General features: G+C 41.0%; 2 protein-coding genes across 4 annotated transcripts; both read left to right on the forward strand.

The window, feature by feature from the left end:
- Nucleotides 1-2,629: 2,629 nt before the first annotated feature.
- dpysl5a (dihydropyrimidinase like 5a) lies at nt 2,630-13,856 on the forward strand. Of its 2 annotated transcripts, none has more exons than XM_032546865.1 (13): nt 2,630-2,785; nt 4,997-5,267; nt 8,025-8,183; nt 8,569-8,748; nt 8,871-8,939; nt 9,687-9,731; nt 9,836-9,911; nt 10,010-10,166; nt 10,260-10,401; nt 11,210-11,352; nt 11,476-11,683; nt 11,785-11,953; nt 12,299-13,856. In XM_032546865.1, the coding sequence occupies exons 2-13, from the start codon at nt 5,007-5,009 to the stop codon at nt 12,382-12,384; spliced, it is 1,695 nt and encodes a 564-aa protein (XP_032402756.1). In that variant the 5' UTR covers nt 2,630-2,785; nt 4,997-5,006; the 3' UTR covers nt 12,385-13,856. The 2 variants fall into 2 exon arrangements, with proteins under 2 accessions (XP_032402756.1, XP_032402755.1); XM_032546864.1 differs by lacking the exon at nt 2,630-2,785 and adding an exon at nt 4,592-4,898.
- A 1,306-nt stretch (nt 13,857-15,162) lies between these two features.
- Nucleotides 15,163-23,202, forward strand: mapre3a (microtubule-associated protein, RP/EB family, member 3a). 2 transcript variants are annotated; one of them, XM_032546866.1, is made up of 7 exons: nt 15,163-15,293; nt 16,287-16,414; nt 16,497-16,642; nt 17,451-17,643; nt 19,333-19,475; nt 21,503-21,655; nt 21,875-23,202. In XM_032546866.1, exons 2-7 carry the CDS (start codon nt 16,294-16,296, stop codon nt 21,941-21,943), a joined length of 825 nt encoding a protein of 274 aa, XP_032402757.1. In that variant the 5' UTR covers nt 15,163-15,293; nt 16,287-16,293; the 3' UTR covers nt 21,944-23,202. The 2 variants fall into 2 exon arrangements, with proteins under 2 accessions (XP_032402757.1, XP_032402758.1); XM_032546867.1 differs by having other exon boundaries at nt 15,164-15,293; nt 17,451-17,607.
- The last annotated feature ends 225 nt before the right edge of the window (nt 23,203-23,427 follow it).

Consider the following 23,427-nt stretch of genomic DNA (forward strand, 5'->3'; position numbering starts at 1 on the left):
AGTTTAATCGGCAGCTGTTGTTTACAAAATTGTAAAATAAATAAATAAACGAGGTCTTCTTACGCTGTATTGTGTTATTTTAAACGCCAAGAGAATCGGTCTTTTTCCAACTTTTGTCACTTAAGCTTGACAAGTAAAAGTAAGTCAACAAACACAGTTTTTCAACACGTTGTGTGTATTTATAATTCTTCATTGCTGATATAAGAGGATGGAAACTGGCTGATAGCATGGCACAAAAATTAAGACTTCCTGAAAAGACGAGAGTGTAAGAACTTACCTTACATTGCCATTTCAAGGTTCAAGGTGCCATTGGACCTTGTTCAATGCCAGGAACAAGGTCCAGGCAACAGCCAAGCCTTGCCAGTAATCAGATATTCTGCTGGTGTAGCAAGTTGGCCAAAGGAAGAAATTTAGACCACTGTTGTTAAAACATGAGAGCTACTCACCATGTATTGTGGTTTCCACCTCAAATCCAGTATCCACTGGCTACACACTTAAGCACACAGAAGGAGGCAGAGGTCTCACGAGCATCAGAGCCACCGTCCAAGACGAAATTGCCAAGCTGAAGGAACTGAAGGAACCACCATGAGAGGTACCACCAATAGGATGGATGAAGTGGCTGATACGACCAAGTCCTACAAATCTCTGGTGACTGAAGGACAGGGCAGGAGCACCAGAGCAATAGAAGCCCAGATCAACCTCAACAGGCGAGATCCCACTTGTGCAAAGAGACAACAGAAACAATCCAGGATGTAGGATGCTAGCAGGAAAGCAATAGATGGAACTTAGTGGTTGGTAGTGTGCAGAAACATCTGTGAAGAGCATGAATTGGAGACCTAAGTCAAAGTGGGAATCACCTCCCAAAGTGGTAGAAAATGACAGAACTGAGATATATGGGACTTCCGGATTCAAACCAACAACATGGTAATGGCCAACCAACCGGACATTGTGATCATTGATAAGCAGCACAGGATCGATGTGATTATCCCCAATGATATAAATAATAGAAAAAAAGAGCAAAGGAACTGGACCAAGGACTCGGGAAGAGCGAGACAGTGTATGACGGGTGAAGGACGCTGCAGTGGTCCTGGTTATTGGAGTGATTAAAAAAAAAAAAAAGAAAACACATACACTGTTTTTCTCTCTCTCTGTCTGAAGTTAAATAGGACCAAACTTTTCTTGTTTTAGCTTGGTTAGAATGATCAAACTTATTTCTATTTGCTAATTGCCAGAAACCCCAGAAAGATTTTTATTTTAGATTTTTTTGTAACTTTTAATTCAGAAACGTACATAAATTTGGTCAGTGTTAGGGGTAGTTGTCTTTTAAGCTGTATAAATTGGGTCAAACCTTTTGGGTTTTTATGATATACAGTCACATTATATACATTAGAATATGCATTACGATGAAAGATTTCTGTATTAAAACATCATTTTTTATTCATCTGATGTAATATTCTAATCCCAGATGTTGTGTTTTAATTAGCTGTAAAATCAGAAAGGCTTAAAAACAGGCTTGTATGTAATTAATCTATATAACATGCTCCATTTAGTGAATTATGTCAATATTCTAATTTATGTTTCTATATAAACAACACATATAAACTACACAAAAATAAATGATGAATCTACATGTAAAAACTTTGACTAATTGTAGTTTTTAAATTATTTATAAATTCCTAATATAACCGCAAAGTATCGTTGGGCAGCTTGACAGTATGAGAAACTGTAAAATAGTCGAAGACAACTTACACTTACGAGCCAGCGAGGAAAATATACATAAATATTAAATAATATAGCGTCCTGTTTCTCAGAGAATACTAACAGCTAGTAACTTTTTACAGTCCATTAGCCAAAGGCATTCAGATAAAATGTTCTACCAGTGATGCTTGCCTCTCAACTCCCTCCTCATATGAAAATGGTACTTCCTCCTCTGAGTGGACGCGCCCTACGTCTGCTGTGATTGGCTGTTGAGGAGACCAGCCTTCACGCAGCGCCGCTGATTGGGGCGTCACCTCGTCTCGTGGCGTGGATGCTGCGGCGCGCGGAAGGTGAGCTAAAAAAAACACACAACTTGCCACCGGACGATAAGGGTTGCTGCTACAAAATAAAAGGCAGAAATTCATATTTTTTTTATGTGGGTATTTTTATTCCTTGACAGAGTTTTGTTTTGTTTTGCCTTTTGTAGCCGCAATTGTTTGTGGACCAACGATTATGACAGGTAACGAGACTTATTTTACCGACAAAAAAAAATTACAATTACAATAATTTTAGTTTATTTGTTAGTATTTTTATTGTTTAACTACAACATAAATCGATTTTGACCAGTTAATATTTAAGTTCTCGTGTAAATTCTGCTGTTTAAACCAACAACAGTCATCTAAAGAACATTAGTGTTTGCAGTACTGTATTGTATTTTAGATTAGCTACAAGTATGTTATTTTAATTCTAGAAGCTCAAATATAAACTGTGCCTCGCAAAATTTGATTTATTTATTTCTGTGGCTTCCTTAAAGTCCATTATTCATTTCGAACCACAACGTAAAACAGTATTTGGTTTCATGTGACTTTTATTGTGAAGGGGCACATCAGACGTTTCAATTCAATCCGCTTCGCTGACTTGACGCTGATGCTGCTGCGGTGTGCTGGTCCCAGACCGGCCGGGAAGGTGTCCATCTGGTGTGTGTATCTGCTTGGGCAGGGCCGTCCACGGATTGTGTTGCCTTCTGTTCCGGTCAGAAAGTAACCAGAGCGCGGATTGGAGCAGCTGCAACAGGCCCAACCTGGAGGTATGTGCTCCACATATTAGCGATTTTTATTAAGGCCAGCGGGCTTCTGCGTCTTAATCACCACCCCTGCTACCCGGACACTTTTGTTCCCATGTCCCCCTCCCCAGCGGCTACACGGTGCCATTCACACCCTGGAGCTCAACCACACCTTCCCCGTCCGTCCAGACGGGCCGCGGGGTTTAATTAATGTCTGGCCACTTAGATCGCCCGCATTACCTTACTGTGAAGAGGGCGCGCTGAGAGGGAGCGCAGTGGGGAGGTTTTTCTTTTTCCTTTTGGAGTCTCGGATGCGGGCTGATCATGATGGAGACCCGTTTCTTTGTGTCATGTGTCATCATTTTGACTACGCCTGGATCAAACATGCCAAATCTGCATATTTACAGGAATTATTTATAGATTAAAAGTGGGAGCGGGGTAGGTTTTTATTTATGCGTGTGCGCGCAAAAATGAATCAGAAACAAAAGTTGGGCCTGAATTCGATCCCATTAAATGAACCGCCTGCGTGAATCAGCGTATTTATTTACTATACAACAATTTCCTAACATTTTTCAAAGAGGCCCGTTTAAGCAACTTCCACGCCGTCCACCACCGATCACCTCTGTGTTATAATAATACACATAACAAGTGAGATCATAGCGGAGCAACAGCGCAGTTCGACCTGTTAGCGGAGGTTCTGATGGATTCTCCAGAACCTCTCCCACTATCAGGCGTCAGATCTGGAAGCGTGAAGGAGTGCCATGCCTTGCAGTAAACTTGCCGCACCCTCAGACGCACGCATCCTGCACTTCACGCAAGCACGCACGGATCTAGGGAGGCGGTGGAGGCACACAGCATCTCCACGTCCACGCACAGCTCCTAACATCATCACCACAAATGATGCGCAGGGAAGGAGAGGGGAGGAACCCAGGAGATTGCTTCTTTGTTTCTCATGAATCGTTAATCGCGGACCGTAACCTAAATTCACCCAGAGCCTATACTGAGTGGAGGGATTCAGAACCAGCGAGGGGCAAACTTACAATTATTTAAGTTCTCAAAAACACACGCACACACACGCCCCCCCCCCCCCCCCCCCCCCCCCCCCCCACACACACACAAATATATATAGTTAAAAAATTGTGCAGTTCAAATTGTTTTCCCTTTATTTTAACCTACTGAAAGGTCACTGTTGTTTCAGATCCAGTTATTCAAATTACTTTGAATAAACAGTAGAACTGGTCATTATTCAAGTCAAGCAAAAATTACATTAAAGTAACAGATTCTAGGTCATTTCTATATTACACTATTAGGCTTTATTGATGTATTTATTTGCTTGTTTGTTCTTTTTTTATTATTATAATTAGTGGCTGCTTAGTCAAACAGTGCACTATAAAAATGACTTTTGGATGGTAATAAATTTTAGTCGCCTTTTAAAATTTAGTCAAACATAATAGTACAATTGATGTGCCATAATGGTCAGAATCTAGTAACATTAACTACTAAATTTTGGTATTGAATTTTACCCTTCAATACCAAGTGAAGGGTAAAAGGGAAGGATAAAATACCAATTTTACCCTTCCCTTTATTTAGAACTCAAATGAAGTCAGGTGTTCAGTCATTTTTGTCCTCGCGCATTAAGTTATGTTTTTGTGGAATAAATAATCATTTGTTTATTGGCTAACTTGATGACTACATTACCTGTACTAACTAACTAACTAACTAACTAACTAACTAACTAACTAACTAACTAACTAACTAACTAACTAACTAACTAACTAACTAACTAACTAACTAACTAACTAACTAACTAACTCATTTCGGCTTTGTAAGGATATATTTGTCAGATTTATCCCAGTGTGATGCAGGTCATTGTACGTTGCTGGATGACTGGCCGTCCTTTTTAATATAATAATGGCCTTATTGACCCTTGTTCGCCTCATTGTGACCTACATCTGGACTCAGCTTCTTTCTGTTCCCACTGCGTCACTGTGACAGTACGTCAGGTTTCAGGCGGTGACTGACACAGCCTTCTCAGCGCTGTGGCTGATGTCAGTCACAGTGTGACAGACCCATCACAGAGTAGCATCCCAGAGCTTCTTCTCTCCTAGTTAAACTCCTCAAACTGTCTCAGAATGAGGTACCTTATCTGTAGCCTTTTCTCTTTTTGTGTATTTGGACCAAGAAAGGCACTCAAGCATTCCTGAACACGTGTGCGTTTCTCTCTTTGCGACGCAGAGCGATAGCCATGTCTTCCAGCTCAGCGATGGTGCGGATCCTGGTAAAGGGCGGCAAGGTGGTGAACGACGACTGCACGCAGGAGGCCGACGTCTACATCGAGAACGGCATCATCCAGCAGGTGGGGAAGGAGCTGATGATCCCCGGCGGAGCCAAAGTGATCGACGCCTCGGGGAAGCTGGTGCTTCCCGGGGGCATCGACACCAGCGTCCACCTGGAGGAGACCTTCATGAACGCCGTCACTGCGGACGACTACTACAGCGGCACCAAGGTAGCACCCTGCAGGAAAGAGAAGTGGAGGAAACTTTATGTGACAGTGGAAGATGTTGATTTATGTGTTGGGGTGTGAAGCTTTAAAATCTGGATTTCAGGTTAGTTGGTGTAATTTTGTCCAGCAGATGCAAATGTTTTCAGTTGCTAATTTTAGCCAAGATGTCAGTGATGAATCGTGCTTTTGATCCCTGTTCGCATTCCTGGATCAAATGCCCTGCTGTGGTTACTTTAAGGAGAACTTTTCAGACTCTGTTAAAACTAAAACACAACCTTGAACAAATCTTGTTGATTTTACATTTATATTGAGTTTTCTATTGCAAAATGCACACAGTTACTCTCAGCACAAAGCTTTAACTGACTCTCCTAAGGCTGTGGTATAGATTTTTGAGAACAGATTCAGTAACTTTAGAGATCATTATCATGATATCTAATGTAGATAGCATGAGGGCAAAATTTATGTTAATTTAACCAAATCACATAAGCAGCTTGAATGAAAGCTTGAATTTGGCAGTGGTTGGACTTGCTGATACACAATTTAGCCACTTCAGATTTCCGTCTAAGAAATAGAACGTTTTGGCTGCTTGAAAACAAAGACAAAATGATTACAGGTCTCATTTTTAAGTTGTCTTCAGCCTTTTGTTATGCTGTAAGCAATGTCAGCATGGCTTACCATGTGTTGGCAAATCTAGTCAGGACGTAGCAATCGATTAAAAGATGCTAATCCCCGTGTCATAGTCTAATTTGCATAATTGGCAATAGGTGTAAGGGACACTAGAGGAGAGAAAAGTAAAACTATTTGTTTCTTGAAGAGGAGTAAAAAATAAAATGCACTCTTTCCAGTCTCAGGTCTCAAAAATCCTCTTGATAAAATCAGAAAATGTATCTTACTTTGCTTCTTATTGTTTTTGTGTAAAAATAGAGTTAATACATGTTCCTGAATAATCACTAAATACAGAGTCGCTAAGGTTGCAAGGATGCTAGCAGCCTGAATGAATATCAGACATATTTCAACAGGTTGTAGGAAATACACTTTCCCTTTACGTTTCTGTGTTTCTTCATGTTTTATTCTAAACACCAAGCAGTGACCCTGAAATAGCTCTTCACTCAGGAAAAGCTTTCACACCAAAGAGTGCTGTTGCTTCTATCAGGCTTTATCTGGCTGAAAATTGGTATTTCTGATTGGTTCCTGTTGATCAGCAGTGCAGACAAAGAAATGAATAATGTATACCAAAAAAAGTAAGTCTTTGCTTTGCTGTATCAAGGCATTGAGAGTTCTTCAAAAAAGAAGATATCCAGCTGAATGTTGGACAGAGATCAGCTGATTCCTGTAAAAATGCACATGAAAAAGTAAATGTAAGGAAAAAGACATGCGCTAAGATAAGAGAAGCACATTTATTTCATTTTTTAAAATTTCTTCTTGCTATAGGAGTCCCAATTTTCAGAGCTTTCTTCGTTTACCTCAGTGTCATTTTAAGATATTCTGTGAGCAGGGCTGATATCTACTTAAAGGAGTTATCCTGCATAAATAAATCAGATGTCTCGTTCTCCTCTCGGCGTCCATGATGATTCGTCACTTTGTAGCATTTTACGACGACGTGAGCTGAAAGGTGACGGACGCCGAATGTCGAACAAACCCACAGACACTTACAACTGTTCCCTCTCCTCCCTGCTCATCCTCCCCTCTCTCGTCTCCTCCCTGATGCCACCGGGAAAAAAAAAAAATTGCCTGGGGACAAATGTAGCTCGCTAGCCGTCTCCATGGATACCGACGGGCTGCTGCAAAGACTGCCGCAAATCTTTTCACTCACGCCATTGTGCTGAGGAACAATGGTCCTCAGACACACACCCCTCTCCCTCTGCCGTCCTCCTCCACAGTCCCCCTGGGGTCAGCTGGCAGATGCTCATTGAGGCAGGCACTCATACACAAAAACACGCTCTGTCCTCAGTGGTTGGAGTTACCCAGTTTTACTGTAGTAAATCTGCTTCTAGGGGCTGGAAAACTATTAAGTACTGAGGTCGTAAAGTAATAACATAGTAATGGGTTCAAATAGCTCATGATTGCACCATGAGGAGCCGTCAGTCTGGTGCTTTAACTACTGATAGATTTATGCTTCACATATAAGGATCATTGTTAAAGGTCTTAAGGTTCATGGTTTGGGATGAGGCTGTATTGATTATTAGATTGTGGTTCTGTAAATATTTACTGGCTTATTCTGTAATGTTACATAATATATTTTATTCAAAACGTGCTTATGTCAGCATGTGACATGTTCATTTTGAACTGTACATGAATGAAATAAACAAATATATAAATATTAAAGGTTAATGTTTGCACATTAACTTTTATTGTATGAACATTAAAGGTAATTTTATATTGGTAATTTTACATTCTGCTTTCTTACCTATGTTTAAGTTAATTTATGCCTTGAAAACATGTAAAAAAAAAAAAGTACATCAAGAAAAACTAGTATATATTCAAAAGATATACACTTTGCTTTTAAAGCAATTACCTTTTTACAGATTTAATAGTTTTTTCTCATTTTCATGCTAAGTATGTGTCTCATGCACCATTTAGTTTGACTATCTATCTATCTATCTATCTATCTATCTATCTATCTATCTATCTATCTATCTATCTATCTATCTATCTATCTATCTATCTATCTATCTAGCTGGTTAGCTAGCTTAATAGCTAGATAGCTAGCTGGCTATCCATCTACCCAGACATAAAAGGCTGTTTTGGGATTTCCTCCAGGCTGCTTTAGCTGGCGGTACAACGATGGTGATCGGACATGTTCTGCCAGAGAAGAATGAGTCTTTGCTGGAAGCGTACGAGAAGTGCCGCAGCATGGCTGACCCCAAAGCTTGCTGTGATTACTCTCTTCATGTCGGAGTTACATGGTGGGGACCCAAGGTACGAAACTATGCATTTCCCTCTCTTAAAAATATGTTTTCATCCTTCTTCAACATTGATCACATTGTATCTACTAAAGCAAGCTGTTTTACAGTACCTTTTAAAATTAAGGAAGTAATACTCTGTTATATTTTTTCACATTTTCTTTTCACATTTTGTCCATTTACATCTGCAGACCTCCATGTTAAACAATGTCAAGTTGTCCCAAATGTTACATGTGGCAGAAAACAAACACTGCACCTACAGCCATCCAATCAGATTCTGGTCCACTTATTTTGCAAAGAAGAATGGATACAATTTTCAGGCTCTAGATGTGCAAATTTTGCCAAGTATTGTTGGCTCCTATGCCCATCCATCAACACCTGGACTATTTTCTTGTGTGCAGGTGCGAGATGAGATGGAGAAACTTGTGAGAGAGAAAGGAGTGAACTCCTTCCAGATGTTCATGGCCTACAAGGAGACGTTCATGCTGAGGGACAGCGAACTCTTCCAGGCCCTGCAGCACTGTAAGGACATCGGGGCCATTGCAAGGGTCCACGCTGAGAACGGGGAGCTGGTCGCCGAGGTTAGGAAGAATCCATGTGTAGAAGGACACAATACCAGCATAACAAAACATTGATAATTTCAACATATATGTATTCGAAAAGTTTATAATAATAAATAAACATGTATGCCTTGTCTTCTCAGGGTGCGAAGGAAGCGTTAGACCTCGGGATCAGTGGCCCGGAGGGGATTGAAGTCAGTCGACCTGAAGAGGTAGGAGACTCAAAATTAACCAGCCGCTGTCTTTAGACCTTAGATAAAATAACTTTTCACTTCTCCAGTCTGGTCAGCGATATCAACAAAATCTCTGTAAATATGTTGCCTATATAAAACTTTTTCTTACAGAACACGATTTCTGCAACCTGTGGTTACACTTCCAACCCTCCACTAGTGTGTGGCTAGTAATGCGTTTTTATGCAATATTAACAATTTTAATCAATTAATTTAGCGATTATTTTACCTGGAAGTCCAATGAAAAAAAAAACTCTTTTACTGTATATCTACAGGTGAAGCAACCTGCAAGGAGTAAAGATAATTTTGGGCTTTATTGTAGGTTCTTTTCAGTTTTTTGTTGTTTTTTTATCGGGTTTTCCGCAAATATAGAATTAAAGATGATTCATTCATTTTCTTTTTGTAAAAGTTTCCGGTTTTTCTTTTTTCTTAAACCAAAATAAAATGAAAACAAATTCTGGAGTCTGAATTTATATATATACAATATATATAAAATGATGTTGTCTTGTTTTCTTTTTAAAGAGTCATTTGAGGTTCTGGACAGTAATGGTTCTCAACTCTTGTGATAAAAGTGGTGCATATTTGTGAAATTGAACCAAAACAGACCACAGTCATAGTGAAAAATGGTGGTGGCTGCATTATACAAGAAAGATCATAGTTGCTTTTGCAAGACACTGTAAATTATTGCAGTCGAACAGAATAATTTCTGACTCATTGTGTGGTCTGCAGCTGGAAGCAGAAGCAACGCACAGGGCAATCACGATCGCCAACAGGGTGAGTTAAACTTTGGCATTAATCATAAACATAAAACAGTCTCCACAGCCTGACAGAGGTGCTGGGATTGCTATAAAAATATGTTTTTTCTCGTTCATCTTCAGGCCCACTGCCCAATCTATCTCGTCAATGTGTCCAGCATGTCTGCAGGCGATGTGGTGGCTTCAGCCAAGATGCAAGGTTGAAGCTAGCTCACTTTTAAATTGCTCGTCTGCAGGTACCCTACTCTTAGACCGTGTGCATTTCCTTGTTTTTCTTCTGATTTCGTTCACCCGCAGGTAAGGTTGTCCACGGAGAGACGACCACGGCCCACGCTGTCCTGAACGGCATGCAGTACTATCACCTGGACTGGTCTCACGCAGCCGCCCACGTCACGGTGCCTCCTCTCCGCCTGGACCCCAGCACTCCGAACATCCTGATGAGTCTGCTGGGAAAGTGAGGAAACGCCACACAGTCTCTCACTTACAATCGCAGATGGAGTTTGTGTCGGCGACTAAACTGTTGTTGCCTTCCTCACTCCCGCCACAGCGACACTCTAAACGTCCTGGCGTCCGATCACCGTCCGTTCACAGTCAAACAGAGGGCCATGGGCAAGGATGATTTCACAAAGATCCCTCACGGCCTTCCAGGCATTCAGGACCGTATGAGCATCATCTGGGAGAGGGGGGTGGTATGTGTGGCTCTTTTGTTCCTGCTTCGGCAGCCAGAGAACTTCCACAAATAGGAAATCCAATTTCACTGGGGGAATAAAAACAGATAATAGAAAAAAATACTGCTTTTCAAGCATTTGCCCTGTAAAAATTTCTTCTTCTTTAATTCTTTTTTTGTTGTTGTCAGAATTCACTAGTAAGTGTCTACGCATTGTTAAAAAGTCTACAATTAACACCGCAAAATGTTTTAAATGAATTTTAAATATGTAAACATCTATGGAAATTAAAAGATCACTTGTAACTTAAATCTGCCAGCCTGTGTGGATAACATTGGACTTAACTGTAAAGGCACTTGTTAGGTTCATTCAGCTTTTAGTTGAACCTGTTCGACGACACGGAGTAAGCTAACAAGTTTCAAAACGTAACATAATAAGAATTTTGAGTGGCCTAGTCAAAGTCTGGAATTCAGTTGAGATGGTGTGGCTTTAACAACAGCTGAAAACCGTCCCGTGGTGCTGAATTAAAAGACGTGTGTGAATAAGGAAGGCCAGGATATGACAATGTAAAAGACGAATGTTTTTTCAGGTCAGTTAAGGAAACGTCTTTCCTGTAGCAGATAAAATTATCACTTGAAAGTTGCTGTTAGTATTTGCTCAGGTTTTCTTTGATATTAAAATTTGCTTACTGATCTGAAACATTGGGGTGTATCTGCAAACCGAAAGCGGAATAAAACAAATACTTTTCACAACATGTCAGATAATTGTTTCCAGAGGTCCTTCCATTTCAACCTTTAAATTTGACAAACTTTATTTTTGTTTTACCTGGCAGGTTGGAGGCAAAATGGACGAGAATCGCTTCGTTGCCGTCACGAGCTCTAATGCGGCCAAGATTTACAACCTGTACCCCCGGAAAGGCCGGATCATCCCCGGAGCAGATGCTGACCTGGTGGTCTGGGACCCCGAGGGATCCAAGTATGAAACTTGATCCACACACTCATCGACCAGCTTGTCTCTCTCTGCAGCTTTTATCTCTGAGCCCAATCAAGCCTTTGTCTGACTGAACCGGGTCGTCTCTCTTCTGACGTCTGCCTGCAGAACCATCTCAGTGGAAAACCAGTTCCAGGGAGGCGACGTAAACCTGTACGAAGGTCTGCGTTGTCGCGGTGTTCCCCTGGTTACCATCAGCCGCGGGCGTCTGGTCTATGAAAACGGCATGTTCACGTGCGCAGAGGGTTCTGGGAAGTTCTGCCCTTTGAGGACTTTCCCAGATTACCTCTACAAGAAGATGGTCCAGAGAGAAAAGGTAAAACTCTTACAACATGAATGTTCCTCTAGTCGCCATGGTGACTGACAGGTTTTCCTGGTTTAATTTGTCCACATTTGCCGATCCTCTTGTTCTGCCAGAGCCAGGCGGTGAAAGCTGTTGAGCGGGAGCCCTACAACGGTGATGTTGTTGCCGTGGTGAATTCGGGAAAGCGGGACACTGGCGCTCTGGATCTGGACACCCCAACGCGCCCCTGCACCCGTCATGGCGGCGTGAGGGACCTCCATGAGTCCAGCTTCAGCCTGTCTGGTGAGACTCGGCCTCGAACAAGCCTCTGCTCCGTGGCGAAATTAGTTTGATTTATTTTAAGCAATAAATGGACGTCGGTACTTCTGGTGCATCTGGGCATCATTTAAATATGACCTGACGAGGGCGCCGTAGAGACCGTTGAGGTCGGGTTAGAAATGTTACACATTACACAGTCCCTTACATGGAGGTGAAACCCCTTGAACTAAACCAGGAGCAGTTTCAATCTTCATTTCTTAAATCTACCTACAGGTTAGAAACCTGAGAGAAAACAGACACTGACTTGTTTTGTTTTGGGGTTTTTTTGCTGCTGAACTCACACGATTCCCCTTTTCTCCGCGGCTGCAGGTGCTCAGATTGACGACAACATTCCAAAGAGATCCTCGGCTCGGATCCTGGCCCCTCCTGGAGGGAGATCCAGCGGGATCTGGTAACCGGTTAGATGAAGCCCAACGCGGGGAAGGAGCAAGGCGACTCATCTTTGTTTTAAAACAAATCGATTCTGTATGAAGCGATCGAGTCACATTTTTTAATTTGTATTATTTTCTATCTTGAATTTTGCTGTTATTTAAGACGATAAAACCGTATCCATGTCGATTTGCTGAATGAGAAACATTTGTCACGTGGTAACAGCGACCAAAATTCAGTCAAAAGGTAACCAAATATGAAAGCAACATAAAAAAAAAAACATTTGCTGTTGAGTTCCTTTAGTTAGTTTTTATTTTTTTTTGGATCATGTTAGGGGAAAGCACTGTACTGTATAGTTTAGAAAACATTGTTTTTATGAAACAATTGTGTTACCTCACTGTAAGAAACAACTTTTGCACTTGTGTCATGTATTACTATTTAGATGCCTTTTTACATCCTTTAATGTCATGAGACGATTTTTACTGCGGGCCGTGGCGAATGAATTGTAACTATTGTATATGTAGTACAACAACTCGTCGGTTTTGATCAGCTGATGGAAGAAAAGATTGCCTAAGCTTTCCTTTTTTTTAAATTTGTTTTATTTGTATATATTTTCATGTTTGATTTGTTTCGCATTCTAGGTATCAAAAAGACGAAGGACTTCAGATTAGCGTCTCAGCTGATGTTTACAGCAGGACGGGTTTCTTTTTCCACCCCACTAAATGTGAATGAACCTCCGCCGTGACTCTTTTTTTTTTTTTCCGTGTGTGTGTGTGTGTGTTATGATCGCTACTATCATGTCAAGCACAACTATTCATTTTTGCTTTTCTTTATGATCATAAGTGTTTCCACACTGAACAAAAAGTCTCACCCAGATGGCCTTTTCAACACCTAAACCCCCCTCAAACAAAAAGTGCGTACATCATGACGTGTCAGTCACTGTCATTTCTGTCCTGGTGCTTTTGGGGGCGGAGCTTAAATGCTCCCGCCAACACTTCCGAGCTAACGTCACCACTGTGGGGAAGTTGAAGTTGAAGCTTTTTCACTGTGTGTTGGCGTTGGGAAGTTAGTGCCAGGTGTCTACATGCCTTCAGATGTTAACAGTATGTAAGATTGTTTAGCTAGAACGGAAAGGCACTAGTACTTTTGTTGTCTTTTTTAAAGTTTTCTGCTGTTAGTTTGTAAATTTCACACTTATAATTACATGTGAATAAGTCTCTTAGTACCTGGTTTTATTCTGTTTGTAAGTGGAGGCCGGAATATGCACAGCTTCTTGCTCTTTCGTTTCTATTTCTGTAGTCCTGTGATGCTCCAGTGGCTCTTGCAGTGTCTTTCCCCTCCCAAACGTACTGTACACTGGTGCTGAACAATGTGTTGTCACATTGAATTCCTCTTTCTCCTGTTTTTGTCTTGCAGCTCTTTATCACATGATTGAAGTGCAAATAAACCACAGTGAAACCATAGCCTGCGTCGAAGCACTGATGAGGGCTGGATCACATGCTTGGCTTTCGAGTATTTTTGCTTCGCACCGCTACGTTCACCTCAGACGCCTGCAAAACAAAACATACTTTTCAAATATGTTAGAAATAGAAGTGATCAAATGCCCTGTGAGGGGAATCAGAGACAGGGTATTATTAAGAATGCATCTTTCGTACATATTTGCTCTTACTAGGTTATAAAATTATTTAAATTTAATCTGAAAGGCACAAAACAAACAGCAGACTCCACTAACATCATTATTTCAGGTTTGCATGCACTCAGATCTGCACAACTCTTAAAGTTCAGCAACATTATTGTAAGCAGCTTGATTATTTTCTTTTCTGTTTTGTTTAAGATCATTGTCTTATTCTATGACACGATTCAAGGCAAGTTTTTGTCCTAAAAGTAAACTTTAAGCCACTGTTAGATGGAAGAGCTTGAGGCTAACTCAATAAATGAAGAGTGCACAGGAAATGTGGTGGGAAAAGTAACTGTTGACCTCAGTGGAAATAGCAAGATATTTATTTTTGACATGAGGATTTCTAACGTCAGATACCAGTGTAAGAAAAACGCCAAGCATTCCTTAACCATTTCTCTTGAACAGACGAGTGTAAAAGTGGAGATGGAAAAAGAAAACCAGATATTGCATTCCAGAAAACAGCTGAAACTTCATACAAACTGTGAAGCAGTTGGAATTATTATGGAGTTTTGCTGCAGCAGGACCTGGCCATCTAACTATTGCAGCACTTACTGTGGAGAGTAAAGGAATGCGTTCGCCCAACAAATCTTTAGTGCATGATCCACCGCTGGCAAAGACAATTGCTTCCCTAAAGTCCCTGCTGACCTCTTTCCTTCTGGGCATTGTTAACACACACCTGTATGCTCCAGCACAGCAGACGGCCAACACTCCCTCTGCTTTTACAGGTTTTATTACTGATTAATTGTTCATTGTGCTGTAGTTAGAAGCAGGGATGCTGCTTTTTCAGCCAACAGCGTCTCCATTTTGTTTAATGGATATTAAGCTATATTTTTAACACAAGAAGTTTGATTTAAATATTTTCAGAACAACATAAAGGCCAGATTATTTGTATTATGTGCTGATAGAATCCTGTAATTAAATGAGGGTGTACTCACACACACACACACACACCCCCGCACACACACAGCAGTAGAAACAAGTTCAACATAAGCTACTTGTTGTGTGACCTGACCTCTTGCGAACCTCTTGCATCGTGTCACTAACAAGCTTAAAATCCAACCCGACACATCATGTGTCTCTTAGCAGGAACGGGCCAAAGTCCTATTTATAATAAGCCTTTTAACAGCATGGAGTCGGGCGCCTGCGCAGTCGAAGCCGGATTGTTGCAGGCTCAGACAGGGCGGCCCGTTACCAAGCACTGCACCGCGCTTTGCCATAAGGACTACTGCTGCCAGCCAGATAGCAACACGGAACACAGTGAGTATCGGCACTTTTACATCTCGGAGACTCGCTCTCCTTCCCTTCGGCTCCCTATGCTGCGTTGGGGAGACGTGTTTTGCCTTTTCCTCCCACACACCGAGGATGTTTCCCCCGCGCTGAGGTATTCGGGGAGGCCTGTAGAGGGGGCCGCTAGGAGAGCAGCTCCTGCGTTGCGGCTCTTCCAACCCAAAGGGCTTCCAGCGTCAGCTAACGGGACCATTTATTGTTCCCAGCTCCGACTCCACATGCCAGACCCCACAGCCCCAGTTTGTATTCGTAGACTTCAGCGGTTCTCACTCAGGGCTTCGCTGCAGCTTTTTTCCCCCCCAAGGCCCCGCACATTTCCCCCCCCATAGAGAATAGACTGACTTTGCTTTGGTGCGCCGCTTATTCTTATTCAAAGCAGCCACTCCTGAACCAACGACTGTGTAAGTCTGAGCCTCCGTGACTGGGTCTCATAAATGTTTATTTATTTATTATTCTATTTTGTTTTTATTTCGCAAATAGGTGTTAAACCGCGTCAAGTGACCGCGAGCCAGTCGAGCCTCGGATGGGAAAACGCTGGCACGCGCTCTGCTGAGGGGGCATTCACGGTCCTCGCTCCAGCTTCACACATGACTCAGTTGTTTAAATAAAACCGATAGGACGTGGTGATGTGGAAAGGTGACTCTCGGTGCAGGGAGGCATCACTGGTTCAGTCAGTCTGGAGCTGCCAGATGTGTAAAGCTGCCATCCGGCTTCAATCTAAAGAGGATTACAACACATCTGTAGATTAAAGCTGGTTTACAATCAGAAACCAAATGTGTGTCCCACGGGCCATTATGTGACTGCTCACGTTGGGTGCTTCCAGATTGAATCTTTTTTTTTTTGGTTTTGCCACAAATTCAGATCTGAAAAGTGTGGTGTGCTGCTTGCATTCAGCCACCAGAGGAATATTTCACTTCATTTATCAAAGAGTGGCGACTGAAAGAGTGTTGCCGTTTTCCTCAGGAAGGGGATGGCAGTGAATGTGTACGCCACGTCCGTCTCCATTGACAACCTCAGCCGTCATGACATGCTCGCATGGGTCAACGACTCGCTGCATCTCACCTACACCAAGATCGAGCAGCTCTGTTCAGGTAAGCAAGAGCGAAAAAATAAAAGAAGAAGAAGATTCTCCAGCGTCTTCATTGAGCTAACAAATCTGTCTGTGTTCTTCAGGGGCCGCTTATTGCCAGTTCATGGACATGTTATTTCCGGGTTGCATTCTTCTAAAGAAGGTCAAATTTCAAGCCAAACTGGAGCATGAATTTATACACAACTTCAAAGTCCTTCAAGCAGCTTTCAAAAGGATGAGCGTCGACAAAGTAAGCAGCCTTCATCGCCTAGTTTTACGTTGCAAATCTAATACCACAATGCGACAGCGTACGAGGGCCATACTAAGAAAGAAAATTACAAGAATAGTCATAAAATGATGAGTGTCAAGTAATAATATTGTGAGAATAAATCCGTATGAGAATAAAGTCATAATATTACCGGAATAAAGTAATGATATTATGAGGAAAAAGTCAAACTAATACTCAGGGTTTCCCCCAGAAAACTTGCTAAGCCCGGCGCTCAGGGCGCTACGGCATCCAGCTGGCCGCCATGTTTTTCAGTTTAAAAATGTTTGAAGTTGACGGGAAATTTTAAAATATCATTTGATTGTTATGCATTTTTGAAAGACTGGAAGATTAAGACCTAAACACCAACTATAAAGTAAAAGAAAGAAGAAAAAAAAAAAGCCAATCATTAAAATAAAACTAATAAAGCAACAGTGCTAAGCCTGGTGGGAGCACAAGTAAAGTCTGGTGGCCCGCCAGGCTTATAACACACTGAATACAAGAATATAGTCATAATATTAAGACAATAAAGTCAAAATAATATTAGAATAAAGTCATAATATTACGGGAATAAAGTCGTAATACTGTGTTAATTAAAGTGTTAATACTTAATACTTTTATTCTCATGTTATTTCAACTTTATTCACAAAATATCATGACTTTATTCTCGTAATCGTATTTTTTTTTTTACATTTTCTCAGCGTGGCCCTCATAGTCCACTGTGGGCCGGACGTCACAGATCGGAGTCTCACACCTCGAGACTCACAGAAATCTTTTTGTTTCCCCTCTCCAGATAATTCCAGTAGAAAAGCTTGTCAAAGGAAAATTCCAGGACAACTTTGAATTCGTCCAGTGGTTCAAGAAGTTCTTCGACGCCAACTACGACGGGAAGGAGTACGACCCCATGCTAGCCAGGCAGGGGCAGGACGTGGCCCCCGCCCCCAATCCAGGTGATCACTTTATCCACAAACCAAAGAGAAACCCAGGTAAACCAAACCCCTCTTGGCTTTGCTGCACGGCCTTGCTGAGCTTTTGGATGGCTCAAAAGCGCTCGCTGTAAAGCAAGTGTTGTGAGCAGCACGATTCACACGGCGACGGGCTAACCTCACAGCTCGGCATCCGCTGACCTATGACACTGCGGGGGCCGCGGCCGACACCGCAGTGCATAGAGGGATGCAGCCACACTAAGGAAGACGGTCCACATCCTTGCCCCTTTTCCCTTTTCTTTTGGGTTCAGAAATGCTGAAACATGAACAAAAATGTTGAATATTTCCACCTGGATTCTTCATCACACAGCTGATGCAACTGAAGAATCGTCTGAATAAATTCAAATATGATTAGAATATCATTTAAAAGTTATTCTAGTGAAGGGAAACCTCTATAGATTCGCTGCAGATGTGACGGCGATGTACTTCAAATGATTATTTTAGTCAGTTTCGATGATTACGGCTCACAGCTAATAAAAAGCTAAAATTCAGTTTCTCTGGAAAAATGTTTTTTTTACACAGGATATTGATTTTTAATCTAGAAATGTTCAGGTTAGTTTCAGACGTCATCTGAACTGATGGCATGAACTTTAAAGCCTGTAATGGTATTTTTGGCACTGTGGTCAGGTCTCAGATACTTTGGAAAATAAAATCAACCGTAAAGGTGGTTGGCAAATGGAAGGATTAAGTCCTTTTTAAAGAAAATATTAAGATATAAAATGTACTTTAGTCTAAAAGGAGGACTAGGAACCACTTCACTTAACAACAGCCTACTCTGTTTTCTCCTTTCCAAACTCTTAAATGAGATGAGAATTACATCCCAATCTTCTCAAGACTGGGGTCATTGCTGCTCCAACCACAGTTTTCCCTTCCACTCAACTTTCCAATGACATGCATGTAGCATTCTGTGAACAGCCAGCTTCTTTAGCAGCGACCTTTTGAGGCTTAACCTCATTGTGGAACGTGTTGGTGATTTTCTGGTGGGCAGCCATGGCTGCATTGGCCAGACCATGCCTACAATGTAGCATTTATTCATTATGAAATGTTCAGATTTTTTGAGAAACTCAATTTTAGGTTTTTAATTAGCTCAAAATCCTTGAAAATGTAAGGAACCGAAGGCTTCTGTGTAACCAATTCAATTACCCAAAAACATAAACTTTTAAATGATATATTCTAATGAATTGAGATGTTGCCTATACTGTTCCTAAAGCTGGTTTGATCGACCAAATTTAAGAAAAACTGCTTTCGGATTACTAACACAAGCTAGGAGCAGAATTGTTCTGTGGCTTGAACGCCATGGGGAACCATCTCCATGGAGCTGCAGTGTGTCAGAAACCAGCTTTGTAACTCTGCCACCATGTAGCTGTGTGGGTGGAAATGGGCAGAATCATGACTGCACTTACTTTCAGAGCCGTAGCTACGCGTGTCGGCATGTTCTGTCTTTGAGACCTCAGCGCCTTTCGCTGTCTTACAGTCGAATTGAATAATTTGGATCTTCAGCGTCGTAATGAAAATGGTGAAAATTGTTTTCCATAATGGGACAAATCAAAGGCACATCATGCCGCTCTAGAACGTGCTCGGCCTGTCGCCACCACCGCTATAGAGCTCACGTGTTGCGATCTGACTGGTTTTAAAAGAAATGCTGAATATCCCACTTCCCCCGCTCCCCACTGTCTCTGGTAACTCCAGGACCACAGCGAACGTCTCCAACGGTTCCTAAAAACATGCCAACACCACAGCGAGTCCAGCACAACATGCCTGCCATAAGGAAGAATCCGTCTTTGTCCAGAAACGGGGGCAGCGACGCCGAGATCATGGAGCTAAATCAACAGGTACAGTCACACAAAGCTAACTTATATTCTACTGTTTTTTTTCTCACCGACCTTTTTGCCTCAGGAGGAAAAGTTCATTTGTGTCAAGCTTTGGTTGTATTTGTAAAAGAAAACCAAAAAAAAACTGTTCTCTGCTGATGACACCCGGTACTTTTTTTTTTTCCTGCCGGAAAGAAAGGATTAAGAAATGATGCTAATTTAAGATTTTGTTCCAGTATCCAGCATTTGGGACATCTTAGATTGTAAACAAGCAAAAAAAATACAACACTTTGCGATCATTTACCAGGCATTTAAATCAGAAAATGAATATGGAATTTTAAAAAATGGACTGTAGTTTGGCATAAAACAAAAATGAGAAATTATGTTTTTTTTCTCATTTTAAAACAGGAGAAAATGAAGCATTTTTGCACACCAAAAAACAGAGTAGCCTAATAAACAAATGACAATTTTAAATCATGAACAAATAATAGGATTACACAAACGGTAGCATCTAAATGTTATTCAGTTCATCCAAATGGTGAAGAGGTCATACAGCACTGAGATGATCTTGTGTTTTCCAAATTAAAAAAAAAAAGACTTTGCTGTCTTTAAAGGGATGGTTCAACATTTTTCAAAATAAGGTTCAATTAAAAGGTGATCGTCAATTAGTATTTTACCTGCAGTTTATGTCTCTACCGGCGTTTTCATTTTGCACTAATCCAGATTAGGTGGTGAAGCAAGTGAATAATCCAAGAGGGGCCAAAACCAAAGCAGATAACAGACAACTATGGAACTACTCTAGTCTCAGAAACATGGCAGCAGTTTATGAAAACACTATTTCATTCAACATAAGTCACGTTGCACTGGATGAGTATTCACAGAGATGGCAATGATTACCTACATGAGACATGGATGAACTAAAGGGTGCGTCGCCTTTGAGCTTCCTACGTGAAACATTTACGGAAAAACGAATATTTCAAATCTCTTTCAGCTTGTGTTACCATCTGATGTAAAAAAAAAAATATATATATATATATATATATTTTTTTTAATAAAAGTACTGTACATTGCAAAACATTATGCTTTTAGTTAACTACATTTTAACAATATTTACACTGTCTTCCTTTTTAAAATGCAGTTACTTGATCCAGAAACAATTCATGTTGGCTTCTCTGTATGAATTTCACACAGGAAGATCTTTGGTGACGCATCGCCTCCAACCTGCACTTTCATTGATCAGAGCAAATAGCCTATATATGCAGGCTTAACCTTCTAACAGGAGCGACATTAAAAAATCCATCTCTTTAAGATCATTGCAATTAGAAACAAACTTTATTTACTGTATGTAAATCAAAGTGTTTATTGATTATCTAAACCACATGTGTCAAACTCAAGGCCCGGGGGCCAAATCCGGCCCTCTATAGCTTTTTATGTGGCCCTCTAGACTCTAGACTAAACTCTAAGTGTGCTTAAAGGTTATGTTATCAATCAACTCAATACAGTTTTTATCTGCTTACTGCCAAATTATATCAGTCGGTCCCTGAAGTTTCTTGAGAATTATCGTTCAAATTCCCACAAAATCACCCTGAACTTTTTTGTGCTGATACATAATTTGGAGTTTATTGCAGATTTTTCTCAAAAATTGTCAGAAACTTTCTTACTTGTGCTAAACAGCTGCCTCAGCCTTCGTTAATAACAGATTATAGTCCATGATCCTTACAGCGAGTAATAAAAAGTCACCTTTACTGCCATAATTACGCGCAAATATTGCAAATATCTCCAAATTAGTACCACAAACACTTTGATTTTTATTGCAAAAAAATCACGAAAAGAATCATGAAATCCTGGAGGGACTGAAAAGATGTGCAATAATATTATTTAATAAAAAAAATTCATTGATATTTTAACAGTTTGTGATCAGGTTTTTACCAGTACGATCTGGCACAGCTGGCCCTTTAAAAGCATTCATGATCTTGATTCGGCCCAAAAGGAAAATGAGTTTGACGGCCCTGGTCCAAACCGTCAGCATGTTGTTTTGTCTCCCTCAGTTGATGGAGCTGAAGCTGACGGTGGACGGTCTAGAGAAAGAGAGAGACTTCTACTTCAGCAAACTACGGGACATTGAGCTCATCTGCCAAGAACATGAGAGTGAAAACAACCCTGTGCTCAGCAGGATAATTGACATTCTCTACGCCACAGAGGTACCTCTACCATTAGCACCGATGATGCGTTTTGGTTTGACTGTTCTGTAGCGAAAGCAAACGTTTCCCAAATGTCTTCCGTCGTCAGCGACTGTACTGTGACTCATCCGACTTCATGCCGTATTTTGCAGCTACTGGAGACGAGACGATTTTGGTTATTTTTAATTCAGTCAAAAGAAAACGTAAATCTGAAAGACGACAATGTTTTCTGTGTCGCAGGAAGGCTTTGCCCCTCCAGATGAGGACGACCTCGATGAACAAGGTCACCTGGACCAGGATGAATACTGAACTCCCTCCTCCATCGCCCCTTCTTTTCTTTTTGCCCCTCGGTTTTTCTACTCTCTGCAAGCTTTCTAGCATCACTCCTCCTTATTCCTGCTCTCTGTCTGTCTCTCCTTCTTTCTTGATCATGTGTATATCTGTTGCTAACCTGCCCCTCCACCCTCCCTTCCTGTCTTACCGCACCTGCTCCATCTTCTCATTTCCCGCTCCTCCTTTCCTCCATGTACACAGTAACAGCAACGGTAACCTACGACAATAACCCAGTGATTTTAGCATGAGCAATGCACAAAAAAAAAGAACTGGAACGAGAGGAGTTACAACAAAAGCTGTCTTTCTGTAAAGATTAACTTTTATTTCTAAAGGAATATCTTCTTTTTTTGTTATTAAGTTACCTATTTGCTTTTATGTTGATACTACTGTTAGAGCACAGAGCAACACTGCTCCATTGTGCCATCATGACACTCTGTGAGCCACTAAACCTGTAGTAGAAGTGACTTCTGAGTAACTTTCTTTCTTTCTTTCGTATTTATTTAACTTATATTTTGTTTCAGTTGAATTTCTGTAGCAGAAATATTGCAAACCTGCTGTATGTGAAAAGAGCCGAGGGCCAGACGTGCTCCGGTTTGTGCTCGGGTCCGCGTCAAGCTTCTGAGTTGTCGTTTTGTTTTATTTAAAGTTTTTTGCTGCTGGTTTTAAGCATGTGAAAATGCTGAAGGAAGTTGTTCGGTGCGACGACTTCAGAAAAGTGATCATTGCTCTGCAAATACTCCTTATTTATGAGCAACATATCTGAGCATGAGAATGTTACACAGTGACTGTGAATGAGTGATATTTTGTAAATGTGCTTTGTGTGAAGATTTTGTAAGTTGTCTCAAGAAGATTCTGGTTTATCCCGACAGTATCCTATGGGCTAACAATGCACTAGCCTTTAAGCTTAACCTGCAGACTAAAAATATGGTTATGTAGCAGTTTACAACAATTAAATACAGACACATTTTTACATAACTGATTTTTTTTTCTTCTACTGCTGAAATTATTGTGTCTTTGTGTCTAATTTGCGCAAAAGTTGTCCAAAGTTTTAGTTCCCGTCTGAAGGAAAGTTGTGATCTGTGGTTAGTTGGCTGGTTGTCAACGACGACGCCTCCTTTTCCTTCCCTAAGCTGTTTTTAAATTTGCAAACTGGTTGGAACATGCATTCATCGACCATGTCCACAGAACAATCATCTTTTGAGTTTTCAATAAATACACAGTTGTTGAACAATGTATTTGTTGTCTCTTGTCTCTAAATTTAACCTGCAGGCTTCTAGCACAGATTAGAAAACGTTGCCACATTTCCATTGTTTCCAGAGGAAGATTGTACATTTTAACGCAAGCTAATATTTTTAATGATTGTGCTGTATTTAGCCGTAGAGCTACAGTCGTGTGAAAAAAAGCCAGGACATTATGACAGCGATTAACACTAAACAAAATACATTTTAAAACCTGTTGAA

The sequence above is a fragment of the Xiphophorus hellerii genome, chromosome 19, assembly GCF_003331165.1.
Source record: "Xiphophorus hellerii strain 12219 chromosome 19, Xiphophorus_hellerii-4.1, whole genome shotgun sequence".
NCBI lineage: Eukaryota > Metazoa > Chordata > Actinopteri > Cyprinodontiformes > Poeciliidae > Xiphophorus > Xiphophorus hellerii.